Genomic DNA, 21,230 nt, shown 5'->3' with positions numbered 1-21,230 from the left:
ACGCTTGTTTCAAAACACACCTTGATTTAGTAATTCAGAAAATGCCGAAATATTTCTTGAGAAAGACTACTCGTGCAACGAATAATGTTTAAAATATATTTGGTAATTGTTCTCACGTGTGTGCATCGAATACAATGAAAATGTCAAAGTTTATTGATTTTCCTAAATAAAAAATACTTTTTCTTTTCTTCTCTTTCAGAATTAATAATATAAAATATATGTAACGCTACGACAAAATTTATTTCAACATATGACATTTTTCAAAAAGTTAATCTTTATTATCTGTCATGCGTAGTAAGATTGTTTTTACATCTCATTTTGTCTTGGCCCCGGAGTTAAAAGTCCAAGATTTCGATTAAGATTTTCCGCCTCGATCGATTGTATATAAGAAGAAAACTATAAGCGGTGATTTTTATCTTTGGAATTATTTAAGGAAGGCCAAACCCGACTTCACTGCAATGTCAGGTCGACCAATTGGCAGGGACGAAGCAAGCTCCGATCTCCCGCCGCTGCCCAAAAATCGCATTAATATTCTGAATCCCCTATGGGGATTGTATCAGATATTAAGCTGATAAGAACAGATACTACACATTTGATCTTAGCTCAAAGAGCCGAGAAGCGATACCAATGATCGTTTTCGCAGGCTTTATATACAGTTTGTGATGGAAACTTGACTGCGAGAAAATAGGACGCGTTGCGGTGAACGAGGTAACTACCGAAACGGTCGATTCGTCTGTCCCTCTCGCATTGTGCGCGGGCTCCAATTCCCCCTCTCATTCATATTTGACAGCACGCACACACGTGGCTCTGTATTCGTACGTATACGCGGTTGCGAATTGTACTTTTTTAATATATATATATATATATATATATATATATATATATATATATATATATATATATACAGGGTGTCCCAGATCATTTGGGACAATACTCGTGTGCAGATAGAGCAAACCAAACTGAATCGAAAAATCATCTTTCATTTTTTTAATAATGCTTAATAAAGGAATTATTATCGAGTAAAGTCTGGTCAATCAGCGCGGCTAAAGATCGGCGCTGATTGGTCAGACTTTACTCGATAATAACTCCTTTATTAAGCGTTATAAAAAAAAAATGATACAAGACTTTTCGACTCACTTTGGTCCGCTCTATCTGCCGTATTGTCCCAAATAATCTGGGACACCATATATAGAACGTAATCCGGTTTCTTTTCTGCTTTCGCTGATGTACAGTTTTACACGCGCTTAACAGTTGACGCTCGTGCTGGTCAGACATAGTCAGTCCACCAGCGTGGCATAAAAATGCAGCTGGTATATCCTACGCAGCAGCCTCTTTTCGTATAAAGGCCCGTCTACATAGGACGCAACACGCCGGTATTCATAGCCAGTTCTTATATTTAAGATCGTCTTAAGCACGATCTCAAGATGATCTCCTAAACCAATCACAGAGCTGTATTAGCATCTTAAGACATTACCGATGACATATGACATATGCCGTCACGTGCATATGACACCGCATGCCGAATTAGCTTGCTCGGCAAAGCCGCCCGAATTCTTTTTCATATCGAGATGAGAATGTCATCGACGCCGCATTCCGATCTGAAGAAGTCCAATAAACTGTATCACTTTACTAGGAGAGCATAAGTGTGTCGGGTGTGGTCCCGTACGTGCCAGCTGACATCGGTCGAATAAAGCGCCGAGCCGAATGCTAAACGTGGAATAATCCTCGTATGTTTGTTGAGAATTGAAATTAGCAATCAAGTAAAATCAAGTTAAAATAATAATATAGCTATTACGATATTTCATGAAAATCCTTTAATATACCGGTATCTAATATTTCGTTGAAAAAAGTTTTTATATAAGAAAGAGATATATATATATATTAATAATTCATATAAAGAGTTTAAAAATCACAGGATCGTTTAGTGATATTAATAAACGGTTTGGATAATGAAACAAGCATAGAAAATGAGAGTACGGTGTAACGAAGAATAAAATCTCTTAGAAAGAAAGAAAAAATGTGTTTTAATTAGAATCATAGGCGAAAAAAGAGAATATTTTATTTATAAACATTATAATTAAAATTTTGAGACGAAATTCGTGCGGGTATCCCGCAATGAAAAATGGAATCAGACCCTTCGAATTTTCATTCGAAAAGGTCGAATTTCAAACTGAGTCTCACGGATGCGCGTTGGGAACCGTCTGGCTTCACATCGGTTTTACGGTGAGAGAGAACGGGGAACGCTGGGTATGGGAAACATCGATGATTCCCACAGGCGACGGTAGCGACGTTTCTCTCGCATACGCGACGTGAACGGCGGAATGTAAACGCGTCGCACGTGCACTAGTATATTTGAGAAGACCGGCTTGTCCGGTTGTAGCACGAGACAAATGTACAATCGTTTACGACACATACTATCTTGCAAATTTGGAGAAATTAAAAAAAGATAGTATGAATATTCTACAATATTATTCTCTCAAACGCTCTGTCGAGATAAAATGCTAGAGCAATGTTGATACGCAATTAAGATAAGAAAAATTCCGTGTTACTTATCCTATCTAAATGTTTATTACAGGTATAAGAAATGCATAGCGAACATGTAAAAATAATAAAGATCGAATTGCGAATGAAATTCGCGCAGTATGTGAACTTGCACTTTGTCATTGATAAAATCAATTGGATGGGATATTTGTCTCGTCTCGATCGTTTTTGATTAGCATTTGCACGTTATCGCTGCGTGAAAATTAATTATCGCCGAGTCATTAATCGTATCTTCATTTATGTACCGGTTGACGATGAATAATGAGCCAGGAAAACCATTCTTGGGTATATAAATTCGCGCGCTAAACTAACGAGACTCGATTAATTACAGATTATACAAGTTCACTTCCAGGATTAGAAAACTCTTTTAGTTTCATACACGAAGAGAATTCGAGTCTCTTGCGGCGGAATTTAATTTATATTAAATAAATGAATAATAAAAGAGTACCTTATAATTTTGCCAAACACACGCGTACACGCTATAGATAAATCTCTTAGAATTTAAAAAAATTATTTATTCTCGAAATAAAAAAAATTGCGAATATTTTTATTATTCAAATTTGCTGTAATTTTTCTTTATAGATCCTTCGTACAAGAATTTCCACACTTCTATATATGTATATAGGATGGTTTCCTCCCTTGCTTCGCTGCTTCGATCATTGGCTAACGAGAAGAATAAGCGAGAAGACGCGGGAGTTGTTGGCATTCTCGACCGGTCGCCGAGAATCCTGTCTGGTAGGTTTAGAGAACGACCTTGAGATTCCAAGGCTGTTCCCAGAGCACGAGCTCAGCTTAGATCAATTACTATCTCACGATGTTCGCCTGGTTCTTCTAAACATGTAACTTAGAATGATGCTAACCCTGTCCGTGACAATACGAACTTGTCGAGCTCGTTATCGTCAAATATATTATTAGTGTGTTATTATCGGCACACATATTATAGAGCTCGCGAAGACTAAGAAAAGAGGCGAAACGTAATATTTAACATTCACGTTTTATCTTTACGCATATTGCGGGGGCTGCGAGCAATCAAAATTCGATAAAGACATATATTTGACGAAGAAAATTTAATTTAGCACATTAAACTGGAAGAAAATGTTCTTTCGCGAGACTAAATGCATAGAATATATATACGAGTAGAATGAGTAGAAGAGTACTTTTTTAGAAAAGGTAAATACTATTTCGAGAAGAATTATTTAATAATAATTATTATAAAAAAAAAAAATATTTTTTTTTTAAAATACATGGAAGATCAATGCGTGTTAAAAGTATATCTCGATCATTTTTTAGGTTTATAAAGAAAGAAGTGAAGAGAGAAAAGATTAACCTCGCTTATTATCAGGATTGGGAAGTAACACGTTACTTGTAACGCGTCGTTATCGTTATGGTTACTTTTTTTTTCGATAACAGTCGTTGCTTTTTTCTATTTGTAACGGTAACGGTAACGTCGTTACATTTTTACAGTCGTCGTTGCATTTTTACCGTTACTTTTCGGTTCTTTGTTAACTTACATCTATTCGATAGATAGATGTATTTTTTGAAAAATATTTTGTAGTCTTCTCATCATAGGCTGCATTCTCATAGTCACTGCCAGTACTGAAAATCTATATAAATTATAGATTTTACAATACTGGCAGTGAATATTGGAATACACTCTTAATAATATTATCAATATTTAAAAACAATGTTTGATAAAAATTTTCGACAAAATTGAAATTTGTAAATTACAATTTAAATTTCTATAAAGATAAGTGTATTAAAAAGTAAAGATATTAACATAAAAAAATTAGAATCATTAAATAAGTTTAATATAAAGAACGCTATATAGAGACTAATTTAGAGTTTTTAATTGTAACATAGATTATTACATTTAATATTGATTATCGAATAATTTTATAATCTAATAGCTTATTTTAGCATTGCAGAAAAACAAAAACATAACGAGAAAGTAACGAATCGTTGCTTTCCAAGTAATGGTAACGGTAACGCATTACTTTTTAAAATCAGTAACGAGTAACGGTAACGAGTTACTTTTTACAAAAAATAACGGTAACGGTAACGCGTTACTGTTATAGAGTAACGTTCCCAACCCTGATACATACATACATATCGAGATCCCAATTCTTTTATCTTCAATCTTGCGATAACGAGATCAACATCCTCATAAATCAGTATTAACCATTTTAAACACAAGAAGAAGAAATTTTTTTAGCATATAAAAAACGGTTGCAGAATATTATATAAAGTTCATTTAATATTTTTAAATATATATTTATACGATGCCACAATATACAACCACACATATAAGAAAATATCTTTTATAAAATTTATAGAAGCAAGTCATTATTCATATCCTCCCTCCTATAATCATATCACTATTGCAGGATATGTATTATAAGGTTACAGGATAAATTTTAAAATGTAAATATTTTTAGATGTATTATTCGATTTTTAATGTAAAAAAATGCAATTTTGAAATAAATTAAAAAAACAATTTTAACCATTACAAATTTTTTCAATATACCAATAACTCTCTCTGCTGTAAGCAAGCTGAAATAATTTTTAAATTACAATTTAAATTTCTATAAAGATAAGTATATTAAAAAGTAAAGATATTAACATAAAAAAATTAGAATCATTAAATAAGTTTAATATAAAAAACGCTTGTGCTATACAGAGACTAATTTAGAGTTTTTAATCGTAACTTAGATTATTACATTTAATATTGATAGATTATTAAATAATTTTATAATCTAATAGCTTATTTTAACATTGCAGAAAAACAAAAACATAACGAAAAAGTGACGAATCGTTACTTTCCAAGTAACGGGGTAACGCGTTACCTTTTAAAATCAGTAAGGTGCAACGAGTTACTTTTTACAAAAAATAAAGGTAACGATAACGCGTTACTTTTAGAGAGTAACGCTCCCAACCCTGCTTATTATGTATTTCTTATTATAGATCCCGTAGATCGTTTCTTGTCCTATATCTCTTAAGTCATTTCCTGTCACAGCGTAGGCGTGGCCGGGATCGTAAAATCAATGTCGGGTTTAAATCGGGGGCCGAAAAAAACGTTTCTAGAGGCAAAGGATTCCGAAATCGTGAGAAGAGAGTCTCATAGTGCGATTTCGGTACCTATAGCGCTCGTTCCGCCGACTTTCCCATGACGCTGATACAAAAAAATAATAAGATTTCGGAGGCGCGACTCGTAACGGCGAGATTCGAGCGTGAGAAGATGTTGAACTTGGGGGCTGAAATCGTCGCTCTTTGTAACAGGTATGTATCACATGCAGGAGGAATTCGCGTCGTGTCCTTTAAAAGGTTCTTTAAGCTTTTAGTTGCATATACCGTATAAATATATATACAATGATTATCGCTAGTGTTAATTCTACGCGAGAAAGACAAATCGTGCACGAAGCCTCGTTCCTGAAATGATTTTTGATGATTCTCTTGTGTCATTTGGAGCTTAAATAATTTTTGAATATCTTACGATATTAAATTATTCAAAATCTCGATAGTAATCATATTTAGTTTTGATTTTTGATTTTTTAAAGATTTTTATTTTTTAGAGGAAAATTATTTCTTAATTTCTTATTTTGTATGAAAGTTATCGTTCGAGGAAAAATTTTTTTAAATATTATTTTTTAGGGATAGATATTAAAATCTTCTTTTTGCGTACAAATTGGAATTTTTTTTATATATTGTACTTGGCGTATTTTCTTTTACCTTTGTGAGGTTTTTTTCAGATGATATAAATTATTCAAAATCTCAGTAGCGATTATTAAACAATACAATCCCTCTATCATCTATGATAACGCGCGGTCTATTCTATAGAAACGATTGTGAGATTGAAATCCTGGAAAGGAAATTTGCCAGAGAAGAGAGAGAGTTAAATCGGCTTCTATGCAAGGGGTATATAGGTTTAAAATCTCATAATACTAACTGTGTTAATTTTTTCTATTGCAGGATGTATCGAATGATACACAAATTCCGAAAGATTACGAGATCTGTCGGTGACTTATAATAGATCGTTTAAAATTGGCGTAAAAATTCGAGAACATATCCTGTACCCTTCGCACGCAGCCACGCAGCGGTCTCTCACAAAGATCTCTCTCAAGAGAACGACGTCGCGCGCGCTTCCCGCGTTTTCTCACGAATTCCAGACGCAGCCTGATTCCCACAGGCTGATCACAGCAACGTGGGACAAACCGTCCTCGAGGCGAGCCAAGCGATCTGATTCGGTAGTAGGCTTGTAGAGGTGCGAAAGAGTTTCGCGAACAATTCGCAGCTCGCGTGTTGTTCTTATTTATCGAGTAAATTGAGTTCATTTGGACTTAAAGACAAATTAAAAAAAAAAAAAAAAAAAAAAAACTTATATACGGCAACGCATCTATTCTTTTTACACAATGAGACAAAGATATTTCCCGTTATTTTTCGTGAATCGGAGATCGTCATTCGGCGACGATTACAATCGACTACGTCGAGCCGTACAATTAGAAGTCAGAGAGGAATGGATCATGATAAGGGTCAAGTTTTACGACGGGGCATTCAATTCGAAAGGTCGGCGATCTTCGATACGGGGGGTTAAACGGCTTAAAATGACCAGTACTCGGATGGAGAGAGGATGAAGAAGAAAGACGGTGGGAGGAAGATAAAGCAACATCCTGGGACAAGGTCGCCTCTTCTTAAGCCAATTAAATTGTTCCCACGGGATCGTACCGTGGGAGAGTCTCTCCAGGAACGCGAGAATACGAGACTCGGGATTGCCAGGACTTCATCCGCTCTCAGAAAGTTGTCCCGGATCTAAATACTTATTTACTTGAGATTTTCCATTATTTTTCTTATCTTATTAGATACCAATTAATTAATTAATTGTTTATTGGTGCATCTCTTTAAAATCCCTTTAAATTATTATTGAATAATAAATTAATAAATTTTTTTCAATATATATCTTATCTTTTTAATATATAAATATTTTAAATAAATAAATATTGTCAGCTAAATATTGTATGAATATTTTGTGAAATATAAAAATATAGTTTGTAAGCGTTAAGAGTTAAACTTATATAAGCGCGTAGTTTTATACATATGCTATATAACAGAGTCTATAATTCAAAAATATTATTCTTCTCTCTCGAAAGATATGTTGTTTTATTAATTTTATTATATATTTTTTTTTTAATATGTCAAACGGACTCGGTTGCAAATATATATTGTACATACATGTTCTTCAAGAAAGTATATGTAACTCTATTTTTTTTTATATTTTTTTTAAATCCTGCAATTTCTGTATTCGTGAAACAGACGTGCACACGTGTGCATTCTTGTTACATTTTACTACGCGAGGGAATGCCATTCTTCACAGGCATTTAAAAATAATCTATCGAATCGTGCGACTCGATCGACCGAAAAAAATCATTTACCATTCTTACCGCGATCCTCGTCTCTCTCTCTCTCTCTCTCTCTCTCTCTCTCTCTCTCTCTCTCTCTCTCTCTCTCTCTCTCTCTCTCTCTCTCTCTCTCTCTCTCTCTCTCTCTCTCTCTGTGCTGATCCCTCTCTTTCTTTCTACCTTGTTTTTTTTTTTTTTTTTTCTTTACATGGCTATACCGAGGCACGCATGAAGGAAGAAGGGAAGGAGCCGCCCGCGTGAGAACTTGAAGAGGGCTCGTGGGAAAACTACGAAGACGCGTGGCGCTTCTGCTATCAGGACATCATGAGAGTCCAGCAAGTATCGTGAGTACCCCTCGATGGTATTTATATATCAACTCATCCCTTTACTTACGATCTGTAATCGAGCAGGTGAAATTAAATGGATAGATGCACGATATTGAAAATATATTCAATTTAGAAAGACGAAAATCTTTCGGTGAATTTAATATTTTAAAAAATTTCTGCTTGCTTGCGCATATCAAGATAAGAATAACATTTCATTATGTATATTAATTATATAATTACCATTTATGCATGTAGTATTTCTATATATTGAATTTCATGACATATGTATAATTATCATATATCATAAAGTCCAATGTATGAGAAAATACATAATTTTACTATTCTATAAGTTTATATGCTGGGCTTTAACATTAATTAAAGATAATCTGCATGCATTTGCAAGATTTCTCTCTCTCTCTCTCTCTCTCTCCCTCTGTTTAATTTACATTACATTTTTAATTCCCTTAACTTAGAAGCTTGTGAAATTGACATTCGAAATTTATGATTTTTTTTTTTAATATTTGATAGATTCTAATGCAATTATAAAATACACTAGAACTATTTATGATTATGTTTGTCTTGAACATTTAAATTTGAGAAGATCTTTTTATTTTATTTTTACAATAAAGAATCATTGATAAAAAAAAAAATATATATATATATATATAAATATAAAATATAAAAAAATTTTCTTTCCTAAAACATTCTTTTAGATTGGATTCAGCCAAATGAAAGATTGGAATGAATACGATATCTTGCTTTTACTATACCTTTTTAATCGCAGTATATATAAAATCGATTATCAAATTATCAAAATTTTACCGATGCGTCGATATTTTACTGCAATATAACCTACTAATATATTTTAGTATAATCAAAGTATGAATATATCAATAGTTACAAGTATGAGTAGAATCGATAATTTTAGATAAATTCTTTTTCTCTACTTTCTTTTTTACTTTTTTAATACGCGGTTCGACACGGAAGGATGTTTCAATATTTTTCAACGGATATCTCGTATATTCCAATGAGCAGGACAGTAGGAAAAACAGAAGGTTCCGAAATCTTCCATAGGACGAATGGCAACTCTTAATAAATAATATGATGTAATTTGTGATCGGTTAATGTAGCTCGATATTTAGGAAAAAAAAGTACGCTAACGATCGCTGCTCATTATATGTAATTCATCGAGAGGCGTGAAAAAGTATTGTAAATATAAATTAGTATAAGATTTTCTATCAGGCTGGCAGAAACATCAAAAAGTGGTCCTCGAAATGCGACCTTGGGCCAGGTCCTAAATACCTAAAGGAAGCTATAGATAGAACTACTACCCCAAGAGCCGTTACAAGAGACGCTTTTATAAGCAGGCTTCATTTTCCTTTCTTATACGTTTAATACATTTGCATTAGCACATGATTATTTACATATGAATGCAGATGTATATCAAGGTATACTCTTTTTTTTTTACATTACATACATATCTTTATCTATATCTTTTATTTTATCATACATGCATTTGCCAGGCATTCTCATAAAAGTATTAAAAAAAAAAAAAAAAAAAAAAAATTGGCTATTATCCACGAGTAAAAAAGTGATTGAATTTTTAATTGACCAATACGAATTTATTCGTTTACGGCGAATATTTAAAATTGTCGAATGAAATTCTTATAAGTTATAATTCTTATTCGAGAACATGTGATATTTTACATAACAGTCTCCGCGGTGCGCGGCTATATATGTCGGAATCAGAAGCATGCGCTAACGGAAATTTTACAGGCTCCTTCTATCAGGTACGCATATCGTCGAGAAAGCAGCGGCGTCTAAAATTCTCCCACGCATATTGCAACGTAAGAGTCGCGTGAGTCCGAGATATTATTATTTGTTTTGAATCGGTTTTACATATGCTGCGTAAGAGTTACGTTTAATATTAAAACGCATCAATAATGACATCGTTTATGACACACGTTTAGGATCGAATCGAGGCGTGAAGAACGTTGTAAACACGAATTAATTGAACGCGCGGTATCGGGAGGCCAGAATATGCTAAGAACATCGTGCGAAAACAGATACGTCAAAGGAGAAGTGAATTTTCGTCGATAGCTGACCGGGATTCTTACTCTCGGACGGGATTCCCCGTTGATCTCATGTTATTTACCTTCTTACTTATTACTTATATTATGTCATTACGCGAGAACAAAACAATATAAAAAAAGAGAAAAATTAAAAAACATCAAATTTTGCAACTGCGTTATGTTTAAACATAAAAAGGAAAACAAACATATATATAGAAAGATCTTTTTTTTTTTTTTTTTTTTTAATTAGGAACGTTAATAATCGGCTTATTTTGCTAACATCTGCGAGTTGCTGCGCCACTCGCGTATATTGATTGTTTAATTGCGGCTTATGATTTTTCCATATTTTTCGAACATATTATTTCGATTAATTTACTTATTTGTAGAGATTATATTTATAATTTATATCTTCCGTTTCTCGTATAATGGGACAATAATTTGATTTAATTGTATATTTGATACGTAATGATGTATTAGATGCCATATATTGTGCCATGTAATGTATTTCATCGTACTTATATATATACAATATATATATATATATTGTATATACACTTATAATGCAGAAAACGAAAATGAGAATATCCGAAAGTAGCTTCCACGTGGCTGCCAAAAATTGGCTCCAAGAGATAAGTTCGATATTTTTTAACGAATATTAGCAAATATAAGCCTCGAACTATCTTCCATCTGAAGAAAGTCACGGAAGAAAACACATAAGAATGAGGATTCCAAAGAAATCTTTTTTTTTCTTAGAATTATCAAGCGTTCGTTACGAGAGTACTAGTTTCATCTTTCATCCTCTAAGATGTATGTAGGTGCGATAATTCTTTGACAGAATTAAGAGGGAACAAGTGGTAAAAGAGGAGAGAGAAAAAAGAAAGAGATGTCTGGAATTCTATAATATATTAAATGCATGACACGTTGAAAAGAATATAATGTATCTGAGATATATTTCAAATTGTATTTTTCACCTTATTTAATTCAAATAATTATATTATTTAATTAAAATTTAATTATATAATTCCGCAGGCATCAATATGCTTCATAGCAAGCTAGATATACATATGTATGCGTGAACAAAAGTTACATTACATTATTAAATTAAGGAATATAATGATTAAAGAATAAATATTTTTTTTTTATTTTTATTTTACACACCGACTAATTACGAAAGTGTAATTAATCGGATTACTTAATAACTTTCCTGCGAATGCCTGCGCACCAAGAAGCTTCTTAGCTCCGAATGATTCCCTAGTAACCCTGAGAAGATTCGATCTCTCTTCGAAGCTGCTTTCTCACGCCCGTGGGACTCGTCCTTCGATTCCCACGAGCCTAACGGACGAGGTTTTGCCTTTCCACGAAAAAAAAGGGGGGGGGGGAAAGATATAGGGAGGAAGATCCATAGTATCTTCCAAGAACTTTGACACCTTGGATTTTTCAGCGATCGCGAATAGGTAGATGGACGAACCCGTCTCACGATGAACCCTTCGGGATACTCTTGAAGAAAAAAAATTACGGACAAAACTTTTTAATCCTCTTTTATTTCAAAAAGATCAAATACGATAAGAGTGAAACGATAAGAGTGATAAGAGAAACTGTTTATTAGTCGACAATTTATATCGAGCCCTTAAACACAGATTATTCTGTACGCCTAATATAGATTATGCTGTATAATATCTGTAAAAAATAAATACAATACATTTTTCTCTAATATATTTCAATAATTAATAATCACAAATTTAATTTGGGAATAATATCTTCCTTCCATAATACTTTTTATCATGATTTCTTATTAGGCGAAAAGATTCGCGATTACATTTAAATATTATATTTAGATATATTCTAGACAAATGTCCAGATTTACGAAAAATATCGATCTTGTGTGTGTCCATTCGGATACGGCGACATGATTATTATTTCGCGTTTTATTTCACGAGAAGCCGCTTCTTTAAAGTATCAATACTCTCGTCGCGTGATATATTTTTTACGATGCAAAAAGATTGATGAGTTTCTCTCAGGAAACTTTTGTATGCAAATAAATTTAAAATATACGTAATTCGAGAAATATGTTGAAAATAATCCTTTCCAGTTTTTTTTAAGAGAAGCAACGATTTTTCGAGATGAAAGAATTCAAGGTATTCTATCGCTTTGTAACGTGGATTATTTCGACGCGACATCGAGCCGAGTCTCCCTCGTCGCGTTGGGAATTATCGACACGAAATTCTACGGGTTCAAAGGTCCTCGTCCATATACCGCGCGCGGAGGGAAGATCGCGAAGGAGGATCCGAGGTTGGAACCCTCTCACGACCCCTCGGCTATATCGAAGGACGCCTCCTGTCGAGGACGCTGCGATTCTGCCTCGAGCGTGAGAACGATCCTCGCCCACGGTCAAATTCTGTTGATCGAGTATTAGGGTGTCAGAGTTTCACAGGAAGAAACTTTAAGACGCGCTTGACAGGAGGCTGATGGGGCGAGAGGGAGCGGCAGGGGGAAGCTCGTATTTAAATAAATAAAATACAAATATAGCGAAAAATGCTGAACGAAAATTCAACATCTCGCACCTACGATCATATTTTATATTTTGTAATCGATAAATTTAATAAGCGGTTAAAAAAATTTATTAATTACAATTACTAATAACACATGCATATATATTACACAATTTAAGATATTAAGTTTTATTTAAATTATATATAATGATCTTTTGTGTGTGTGTGTGTGTGTGTGTGTGTAAGTCCCAATTATAATAATAATATGAAACGAGCGAAGGAAATAATAATGCTTTTATCTTTCATTATCGTATTTTTTTCAAAATAATTAGCCACATAAATTCACAAATAAATATATATTTAAGATTAATTTTTCCATATTTCTTTATATGTATATCTTTTTTATTTTACAGATACGATATCAATGGATATATTGTACATATATGAACGAACGACGGGAAGTGATAGACAAGAGAGGCTATTATTCTTACATTAGAATACGTGGGCGGTCCCGAAGGGAGGCGGATCACCCCTAGGATAACACCATGAATAGAGTTTCTTAATTAAAGACCAGGATAGTATGGAATTCGAAGAAGCATCCTCAGGCAATCTCCTAAGCAAATCCTCACGAATAATTTTATATTTAAAGTATTATCTCTCTCAAACCGCGTCATCATTAGAATATTAATAATCAAAAAATGTGCAGCAACAAACAATATAAGGTATTTCAGAAGCAGAGACACTTCTTTAGCTTCAATTCGATTATACGGAACGAATTTAAATAGAAAAAAGATTAATGTATATTTAGAGAAACTATTTTATTTTATTTATATATTATTTTATTTTATGCAATTTTTTTTTTTCATCTATTAAGAATTAAGAGAGTTATTATGATTTATAGAAAATGCTTCGCTAAGAAAAAAATTATTTGAAAAAGGAACGACGGATTGCGCGAATTTCACAGAAGTTTCTAATTAACGGATTATATTTTACAGAAGCATTTGTTGTTTAACATAGGATTTATAGAGATTAAAGGATTGATCTTTCTAATCGAGTTGATCTACTTAGATATCAGGAAGATAGGACGATCAAAGAGGACACGAATGCCCTTCTCGTAGGATGCTGACGTTTTTATTGCCAATCTTTATATAGGTACATAGGTACATATAATCAATAAGTCTCATTTAGCTTGTTTCTTTTATTAATATGAAAATTATTTAAAAACCCGAATTTTTCGATTAAAAATTCAAAGTGCTGTGAATGCTTATGTCAAGGTATGGATTACACATGGCTATAGGTATGCCTTAACACGTCAAATTAAACACATCTGGAACGCATTGTGCCTAGATATCTGCGCTATCGTAAAGATAAATATTAGGTCACACGGTCATCAGGATTCCGACATTTAACTATTACGTGTCGTACGAACCGTTTGATGAGGATAATATAGAGGGTAAGAAGTGGCACAGGGGTTGAACACGTGGGCGCCAGAGCGAGGAGTGTAATGAGAAAAAAGGCCTACCGTGTGACCTTTTCCATCAGAGATGCATGCGACGTAAGAAGTTTCCGCCTGAGCTTTCTCGATAGGGTTGGCTCGATTAATCTCGAAAGGGTGCTCTGATCGATCTGTCATTTATCACTATAATTTATCATTTATCACTATTTTCTATATGTTTAATGAGTAATGTATACGCATCTCTTTTTAGCATGTCGAACATATTGTATTTAGTTTAGACAATCGATCGTACTATTGTATTTTCTTTTCCTTTTATTATAGAACGTGAATAAATCCAAATTGATCCTGTCGATATGCCGGAATTCTTTTTCACGAAGAAAGACAATTTGTTGAAGTCTCCTCTCGAGGAACAAAGCGGTTTTGTCTGCGACAGAAATATTTTGTTTTGTCCGACAGAAAAAGGAAAGATATTTTTGCTTAAAATGTAAATCTTTTTTATTATCTGTCAAGAAGTTTCGGTGATATTTTGAAGCATGTTTCCTTGAAGCATTTTGTTTAATCATGCTTTATAATAACACTTTATTACGCTTTGAGTGTTTAAAATTTGTATAAAAATTAAATATTTATATGTAAAAAATTTTTATTAAAAATTAAAATTGAAATTAAATATTTATATTTAAAAAAATTTTATTAAAAATTAAAATTACATATTTATATTCAAAAAATTTTTATTAAAAATTGAATAACTTCCGAATTCACGGCATATATCGTGTCTAGATATTTACATCTCATGACCGTTAGCTCTAAAAAGAATTAGCAATGTTATCATCAAAAATAGGAGATAAAATAAATGATGTTACTTTCTATATATAAAATATATTTTATATTTTACTTTAATCGAGGAATTAGACAGCAATATTATCAAACTATTCATTATAAAATTGTCGATTTATCTCAGAACCAACAGTTAGAATGCATGAATATCTATGATGTATCTGACTTTAAATAATCACTAGTGAAGGTATTTTTGACATCTTCTGTACATTGCTCGAGAAGATGATGCATATGTGAAAAAGAATAAGTGGCTTGGGGATAAGCAGTCCTCCACACATGAAGCAGAGTAACAGAAAATGCGAAGAGGATTCTCTTCTTGTTGTAGATTGCGTCATGTGAATCGTATGGGGTGGAAGAAGGGTCGCGGCATCGCGCGAGCGCTCTGAAAAGGGTCTAAACTAAGGGTCTAACTTTCTAAGTTCGCGCGAATTTCTGCGGATCAAGGCAGCAGGATGTGAAGATGAGAAGGCTCGGTAGGATCTAATACATATGCGTACATGGAAATCAAAGTCTCTTAAAGTAAAATCTTCCTCTTGTTAAATACATTATATATACGTATAAAAAAATATAAACATGTAATATATTAACAAATTAAAGCAACGCGCGTAATAAATTAGAAGAAGATGGAATAGTATAAATCAAATCAGTTATTTAAATTATTTTAAAAATATTGAAAAATAAAATAATAACGTTTTTATAAATATAATATTTATTTTTAATATTTAAAAATATATCAATAAATTTATTTTGCATTAAAATAAATAAATATAATAAATATTTATTGTTTAATTTCAATAATAATAAACAATTATCGTCTAGTTTACAGAATTAATTGGGAGCAATTTAGGGCGTCCTGCAAAATGTTCAATCGAAATCAATTCGCGTCCTTAGCTCTTATTAGAAAGACATAAGAGGGCCGTAGCCTCAAAGGGTTCCTAAATGATCCAGAAAGTTATCAGGATAGCAACGTTAGTCAGGAGTTTCGCTCACACGACGCCGCCAAGTAGGCAATTGGGGTGGGTTCAAAGGGTTAATGTGACAAAGGCTTATATCTCGTGAGGTCATAGGTCTTTCACGGCATCTAACCCAAGAAAATTTCACACAATACAACTCTCTTGGTTTCCCGATAACCTCTGACTTCTCCTGGCATTCGCTTGTTTATATTTTAATCCGGGCTCCGTTAAGGAGATAGCATCCGATGAATTTTAATTTAATTGCTTTATTTTAAGGGTTTATTATAATAAGATATTTCACACAGATATTTTATTCATCAGAATATATCGATTTATATGTAAAAAAATAGGATTGGGAACATTACTCTATAAAAGTAACGCGTTACCGTTACCGTTATTTTTTGTAAAAAGTAACGCATTACCGTTACCGTTACTTGGAAAAAGTAACGATTCGTTACTTTTTCGTTATGTTTTTGTTCTTTTTTAATGCTCAAAATAACATGTTAGATTATAAAATTATTTAATAATATTAAATGTAATAATCTATGTTACAATTAAAAACTCTAAATTAGTCTCTATATAGCAAGCCTTTTTTATATTAAACTTATTTAATGATTCTAATTTTTTACGTTAATATCTTTACTTTTTAATACACTTATCTTTATAGGAATTTAAATTGTAATTTACAAATTTCAATTTTGTCGAAAATTTTTGTCAAACATTGCTTTTAAATATTGATAAGAGAAATATTGATATCGTTAAGAGTGTATTCCAATATTCACTATCAATATTGTAAAATCTATAATTTATGTTACCGTAGATTTTCAGTATTGGCAGTGACTATCGGAATGCAGCCTATGATAGAAGGCTACAGAATATTTTTCAAAAAAAATACATCTATTGAATAAATAATAACGAACGAAAAAATAAGGATAAAAGTAACGGCTAATTCGTTATCGTTACCGTAAAAATGTAACGACGTTACCGTTACCGTTACAAACAGAAATAAGTAACTGTAACGGTAACGACGTTACAAGTAACGCGTTACTTCCCAAATCTTGGTAAAAAATATATAGAAATAATATACAAAATCATACAAGGTTCTATTTGAAAGAAACGTTGATAATTTTAAAAGTTTGAGAACTAGGATGTCGAGAAAAAAAAGTATCAACCATAAAATGCAAATATTTATCTTCAGACATACATTCCTGTACAATTAGAAACAATGGAGATATTGATAATTGTACACGATAAGGAGAGCATCGCAATTTAAATAATCAAGAAATAATATTTCTGTTTTAATATACCGATCTATTCTTTATCTGTGTATGTATTTTGTATTTTTCTCAATAAGTAAATAAAACTCATATTACTTGTATGTGTATTTGTATGTAACATATATTTTCGAAGATGCATTAGTCATATGAACGTTATTATGATTTCGACATTAATTAATTGTATTACTTATCGGGTTAGAGGCAGCAGATTTGGCGAATGTTGGATGAATTTTAAGCACACGTGTGCGCATTCGCGAGTTCCGCAATGCGCAAACGACGCTCGCGGGACCGAAAAGCTCGTACACTTATGAAAATGCATCGTGCATTAGCGGACGATAAATTTTCGCGGGTCAGGAAAACGAGTGCAACATAGTATTGTATATAATGCGCAATACGCTCTGCATCGTAATTAATATCTGCGCGCGAATATGCGAACATACTGTCTGATTATGTAGTGAGGTAAATCTAGTTTACTGACAGTTGAATGAGAAAATGTGGCAATCAATGGCGATCTGGTAATATTTTAATTTTACTGTTGTAGAGATATTCATCAAGTATTGTTTTACATGTTCGATTTATTTGATATACTAAATAAAATAATGCAACTTTTCAAGTAGCAATATATGAAATAATTACCGAAATACTTGAAAAAGAACGTTCTCCGAAAAGAATGATAAACATTGACAACATCATATTAATTTGCAATTCGTGAAAACGCACTGGTAGATGTGTTAAATTATATTAAGTAAATATACTCTGAGAGTTTATTATATGTTCCAACATAAACAATTTAAGTAATGTAATTAAGTGAGACACTTAATTACATTAACGCCCACGCCATGAAACGAAATGCAATTTCTGGCGAATGTGATATATGAACGACATTATAAAATTAATTGTACACGGAAAATAGGAACTCCGCTTTGTCATCTGTTAATTAAATATACGATATTCATTGTAGGAATTTTTGTTATTTGTACATAATCTTTCTTTGAAATTAATTTACATCTTACGTTATCCAAGATCAATCACATCTGTTTGTCGCGACATATTGGCGTTTATTTCAATTTTTGACAGTGTAAAATACGGTTCGTAATCCTAATTTTTAACACACTGATCGAGAATAAAATATGCGTCTCATGGATATGTTACGTTAACAATTAATTTAATTAATATGAATTAATATTAATGCGATTAATAATTAAGTTTATATGTGTCATCATACAAATTGCAAGTTATATTACTTGTCATTTTTATAAAATTTTATAAAATACATCACTTGAAATAAAGAGAGAGAGAGAGTGTAAACTTTTAATATTTCACTTTTAATTCATTGATTTAGCTCATTTTGTTCTCCTTTTGAAAGGAGAGTTCCGCGCAGATATTAGAGGTAAACGGAATTGATGTGAGCACACAGGCCTGATAGAAAAGCGAAAGCGTTTTTTAAAAGGTCAAGTTATCAGGACAGCATGTTACGCATGAAAATTTCAAAGGATGCAAGAGTAGAATAGACTTAGCTCGTGTTCGATGAAATATCGATCGCTTAGTTGAGCATCAGGATTTCATCTTGTCAGGGGAACGAGAAGCACGTCATCCCACGTGCACCAGGGTAGGTTATTTAGAGTTTTATATAAATATCGATATTAATTTATAATTATAAAAGTATCAGATGGTTAGAAAAGCGAAGATGGTCACAAGGATATTATTGTATAAACTTGAAGATAAAGAAAAAAATTAATAATGTCATAACTCTTCCGACCGGTAATTATCTATTTAATATCGTTGTTCGCTTCGATGATATTTTAATATAAGAAGTAGTGGATTTGAATATCTTGAAAAAAGATTCTTTCCATTTAATCGTATCGCCGAAAATAGTTTAACAAAAATGACAGTGAAGGGTACATTATGTATCTCCCTTCATATAAATTACAGAATCGACAATGTACTCGAATGCGATTGCGAAAGACGGGGGAGTATTCTCGGATAACTTATTGCCTGATAAATCTCAATTTATAAATAAATCATTTCCGACAGGAACAAGACACCGTAGAAGCAACGAGAGAGGCCTTCACATTCGTGAAAAGGACAAGACAATAGACAACAAGGTTTCGTGAACGACCGATCAAGGCCGTTTCCCATGGTTGGGGCGAATGGGTCGTTGACCGGCATCACAAAGTTAATAAAAGACCACGTGGGATCCTTCGTCTTCAGTTACTCGGCAGTTCTCGAGCTGTCTGGATCGTCTCTTGTATCGAATATATATTTACGTGCGATATAATTTTACAATTTATGCCTTCGTCGGATTTTAGACGTTACGTTTGTTAACACGTTTGTTTGTGATTCACACATTTAATTTCTGTGATATAATAATTGACGATTGTCTCTTTTAATTTTTACTGAAAGGGACGTAATTTTTTAAAATTGTGCCGCTTATATTTTTTACTTATTCTTACAGAATGTCAATTTCATAATATATGTGTATGGGTAAAATTTTACCCATACAGGAAATTAAGAATAGCGAATGCGAATGATAGAAAAAAATTTGTATAAATATTTATTCTATCTGATTGTGTTTTGTGCGTTATGTCGAATTCTGTATCACATCCACTTGTCTTTATATAAAATATTCAAAATTCCTATTGTCTTCTTCTCAAATATAAATCAGCAAACATGTCATCATTGACTTTTCATGGACTATTTCAATCGAAATATGAAAATTATTGAGACCCCAAAAAAATCAATAATCTCGAAACAGAGGAGATAAATAATTATATAAAAATCTTTTATTATTTTTCATTATATTAAATTTATCTCTGAAGTTATAAATATCAGAAAACATCCTATATATTGATAAGTATTTTATATATATACCGCAAACATACAATATACACACACTATAACACATAGCAAATAAAGTTCAATTTGTGCGATAAAAACTTCATAAATAGAAATCTCTTATCGCGCACGCATTATGATATATGAAAACTTGATGGCACAATCGATCGGTGATAGGCTTATCACGCGTAATAGTATTGGTTCTTGGGCAGCATGCATTGTGTAAAAATTACTTACCCAACGGGTGATTAGATTGCAGATTGTAATCATCGACCTGCAACGTGCTATTCGATCCTGTCCTGGTGAATCTAATCACGTGATATTGGTTGTCGTTAACTTTCACGCCAACCTCGCCGATTGGATGATCATTGGTGCCCATGTTATAAACCGCAAAAACGTTACCTTCCACCTATATGTGACAATCATAAATTATAACGTAATTTTTAGTTACCACTGATTTATACAAATAATTTATAGAAATAGAAATAGAAAATTATATACATATAGAATCAACAAAATTGATAAATTAAAAAATGCGCTTGATTAATATTAAAATATTTTAATTAATATATCCTTATATACACTAAGATTAAAGTAAAATATCAATTATGTATTACATCGTGTACTAACAATTTCTATTTCGAGATAATCGTTACTCGACGCAGATTCTATCCTAAGCAGTACGGCATCATTAACGCCGGTGACGAAACCCAAGGCCACGGTGTCCCTCTTCATTTCCGGCCGACGATCAGGCGGGAAAGTGTATGTGATAATTCCTCTTCCGGCGCCAAATTCGTAAGCGATAGCTTCTGCAAAAAAAAAAAAATGATTATTTTAATTAAGATAGTACCTTTCGTCTGTTACATTATAAACTTTAACATCTGAGAGAAGCTATTTTCTTTTCAATATAATACTTTATATTGCGCTGTCGATTAAAATATCTTAATTTTTATTAAAAATCGATTTTATCCAAACGTAAACCAGTTTTACAATCTTGTAATATATTTATTATATTACGAAATAATTCGACAATAGCATTAATAACTTTAATAATTAT

General features: G+C 32.5%; 1 protein-coding gene and 1 non-coding gene across 5 annotated transcripts in view; both read right to left on the bottom strand.

The window, feature by feature from the left end:
- Window positions 1–21,230, bottom strand: part of Nrx-1 (neurexin 1) — a 213,077-nt gene that overhangs the window by 15,224 nt on the left and 176,623 nt on the right. For all 4 annotated transcript variants that reach the window (XM_070300469.1, XM_070300471.1, XM_070300470.1 and 1 more), the window contains 2 exons: window positions 20,804–20,982; window positions 20,411–20,582 (listed from right to left, as the gene is read on the bottom strand). In XM_070300469.1, coding sequence (XP_070156570.1) covers window positions 20,411–20,582; window positions 20,804–20,982 — 351 coding nt within the window. The remainder of the gene's footprint in view (window positions 1–20,410; window positions 20,583–20,803; window positions 20,983–21,230) is intronic.
- On the bottom strand, window positions 429–623 carry LOC138935934 (U2 spliceosomal RNA). Its single transcript, XR_011447310.1, has one exon. It is a non-coding gene; the product is annotated as a U2 spliceosomal RNA (small nuclear RNA).

The sequence above is a fragment of the Polyergus mexicanus genome, unplaced genomic scaffold (genome assembly GCF_030449975.1).
Source record: "Polyergus mexicanus isolate NDT 795.1 unplaced genomic scaffold, iyPolMexi1.0 SCAF_8, whole genome shotgun sequence".
In the NCBI taxonomy this organism is placed as follows: Eukaryota; Metazoa; Arthropoda; class Insecta; order Hymenoptera; family Formicidae; genus Polyergus; species Polyergus mexicanus.
Note: the sequence above shows the minus strand (reverse complement) of the source record. Positions and strands in the feature narration are given on the sequence as shown.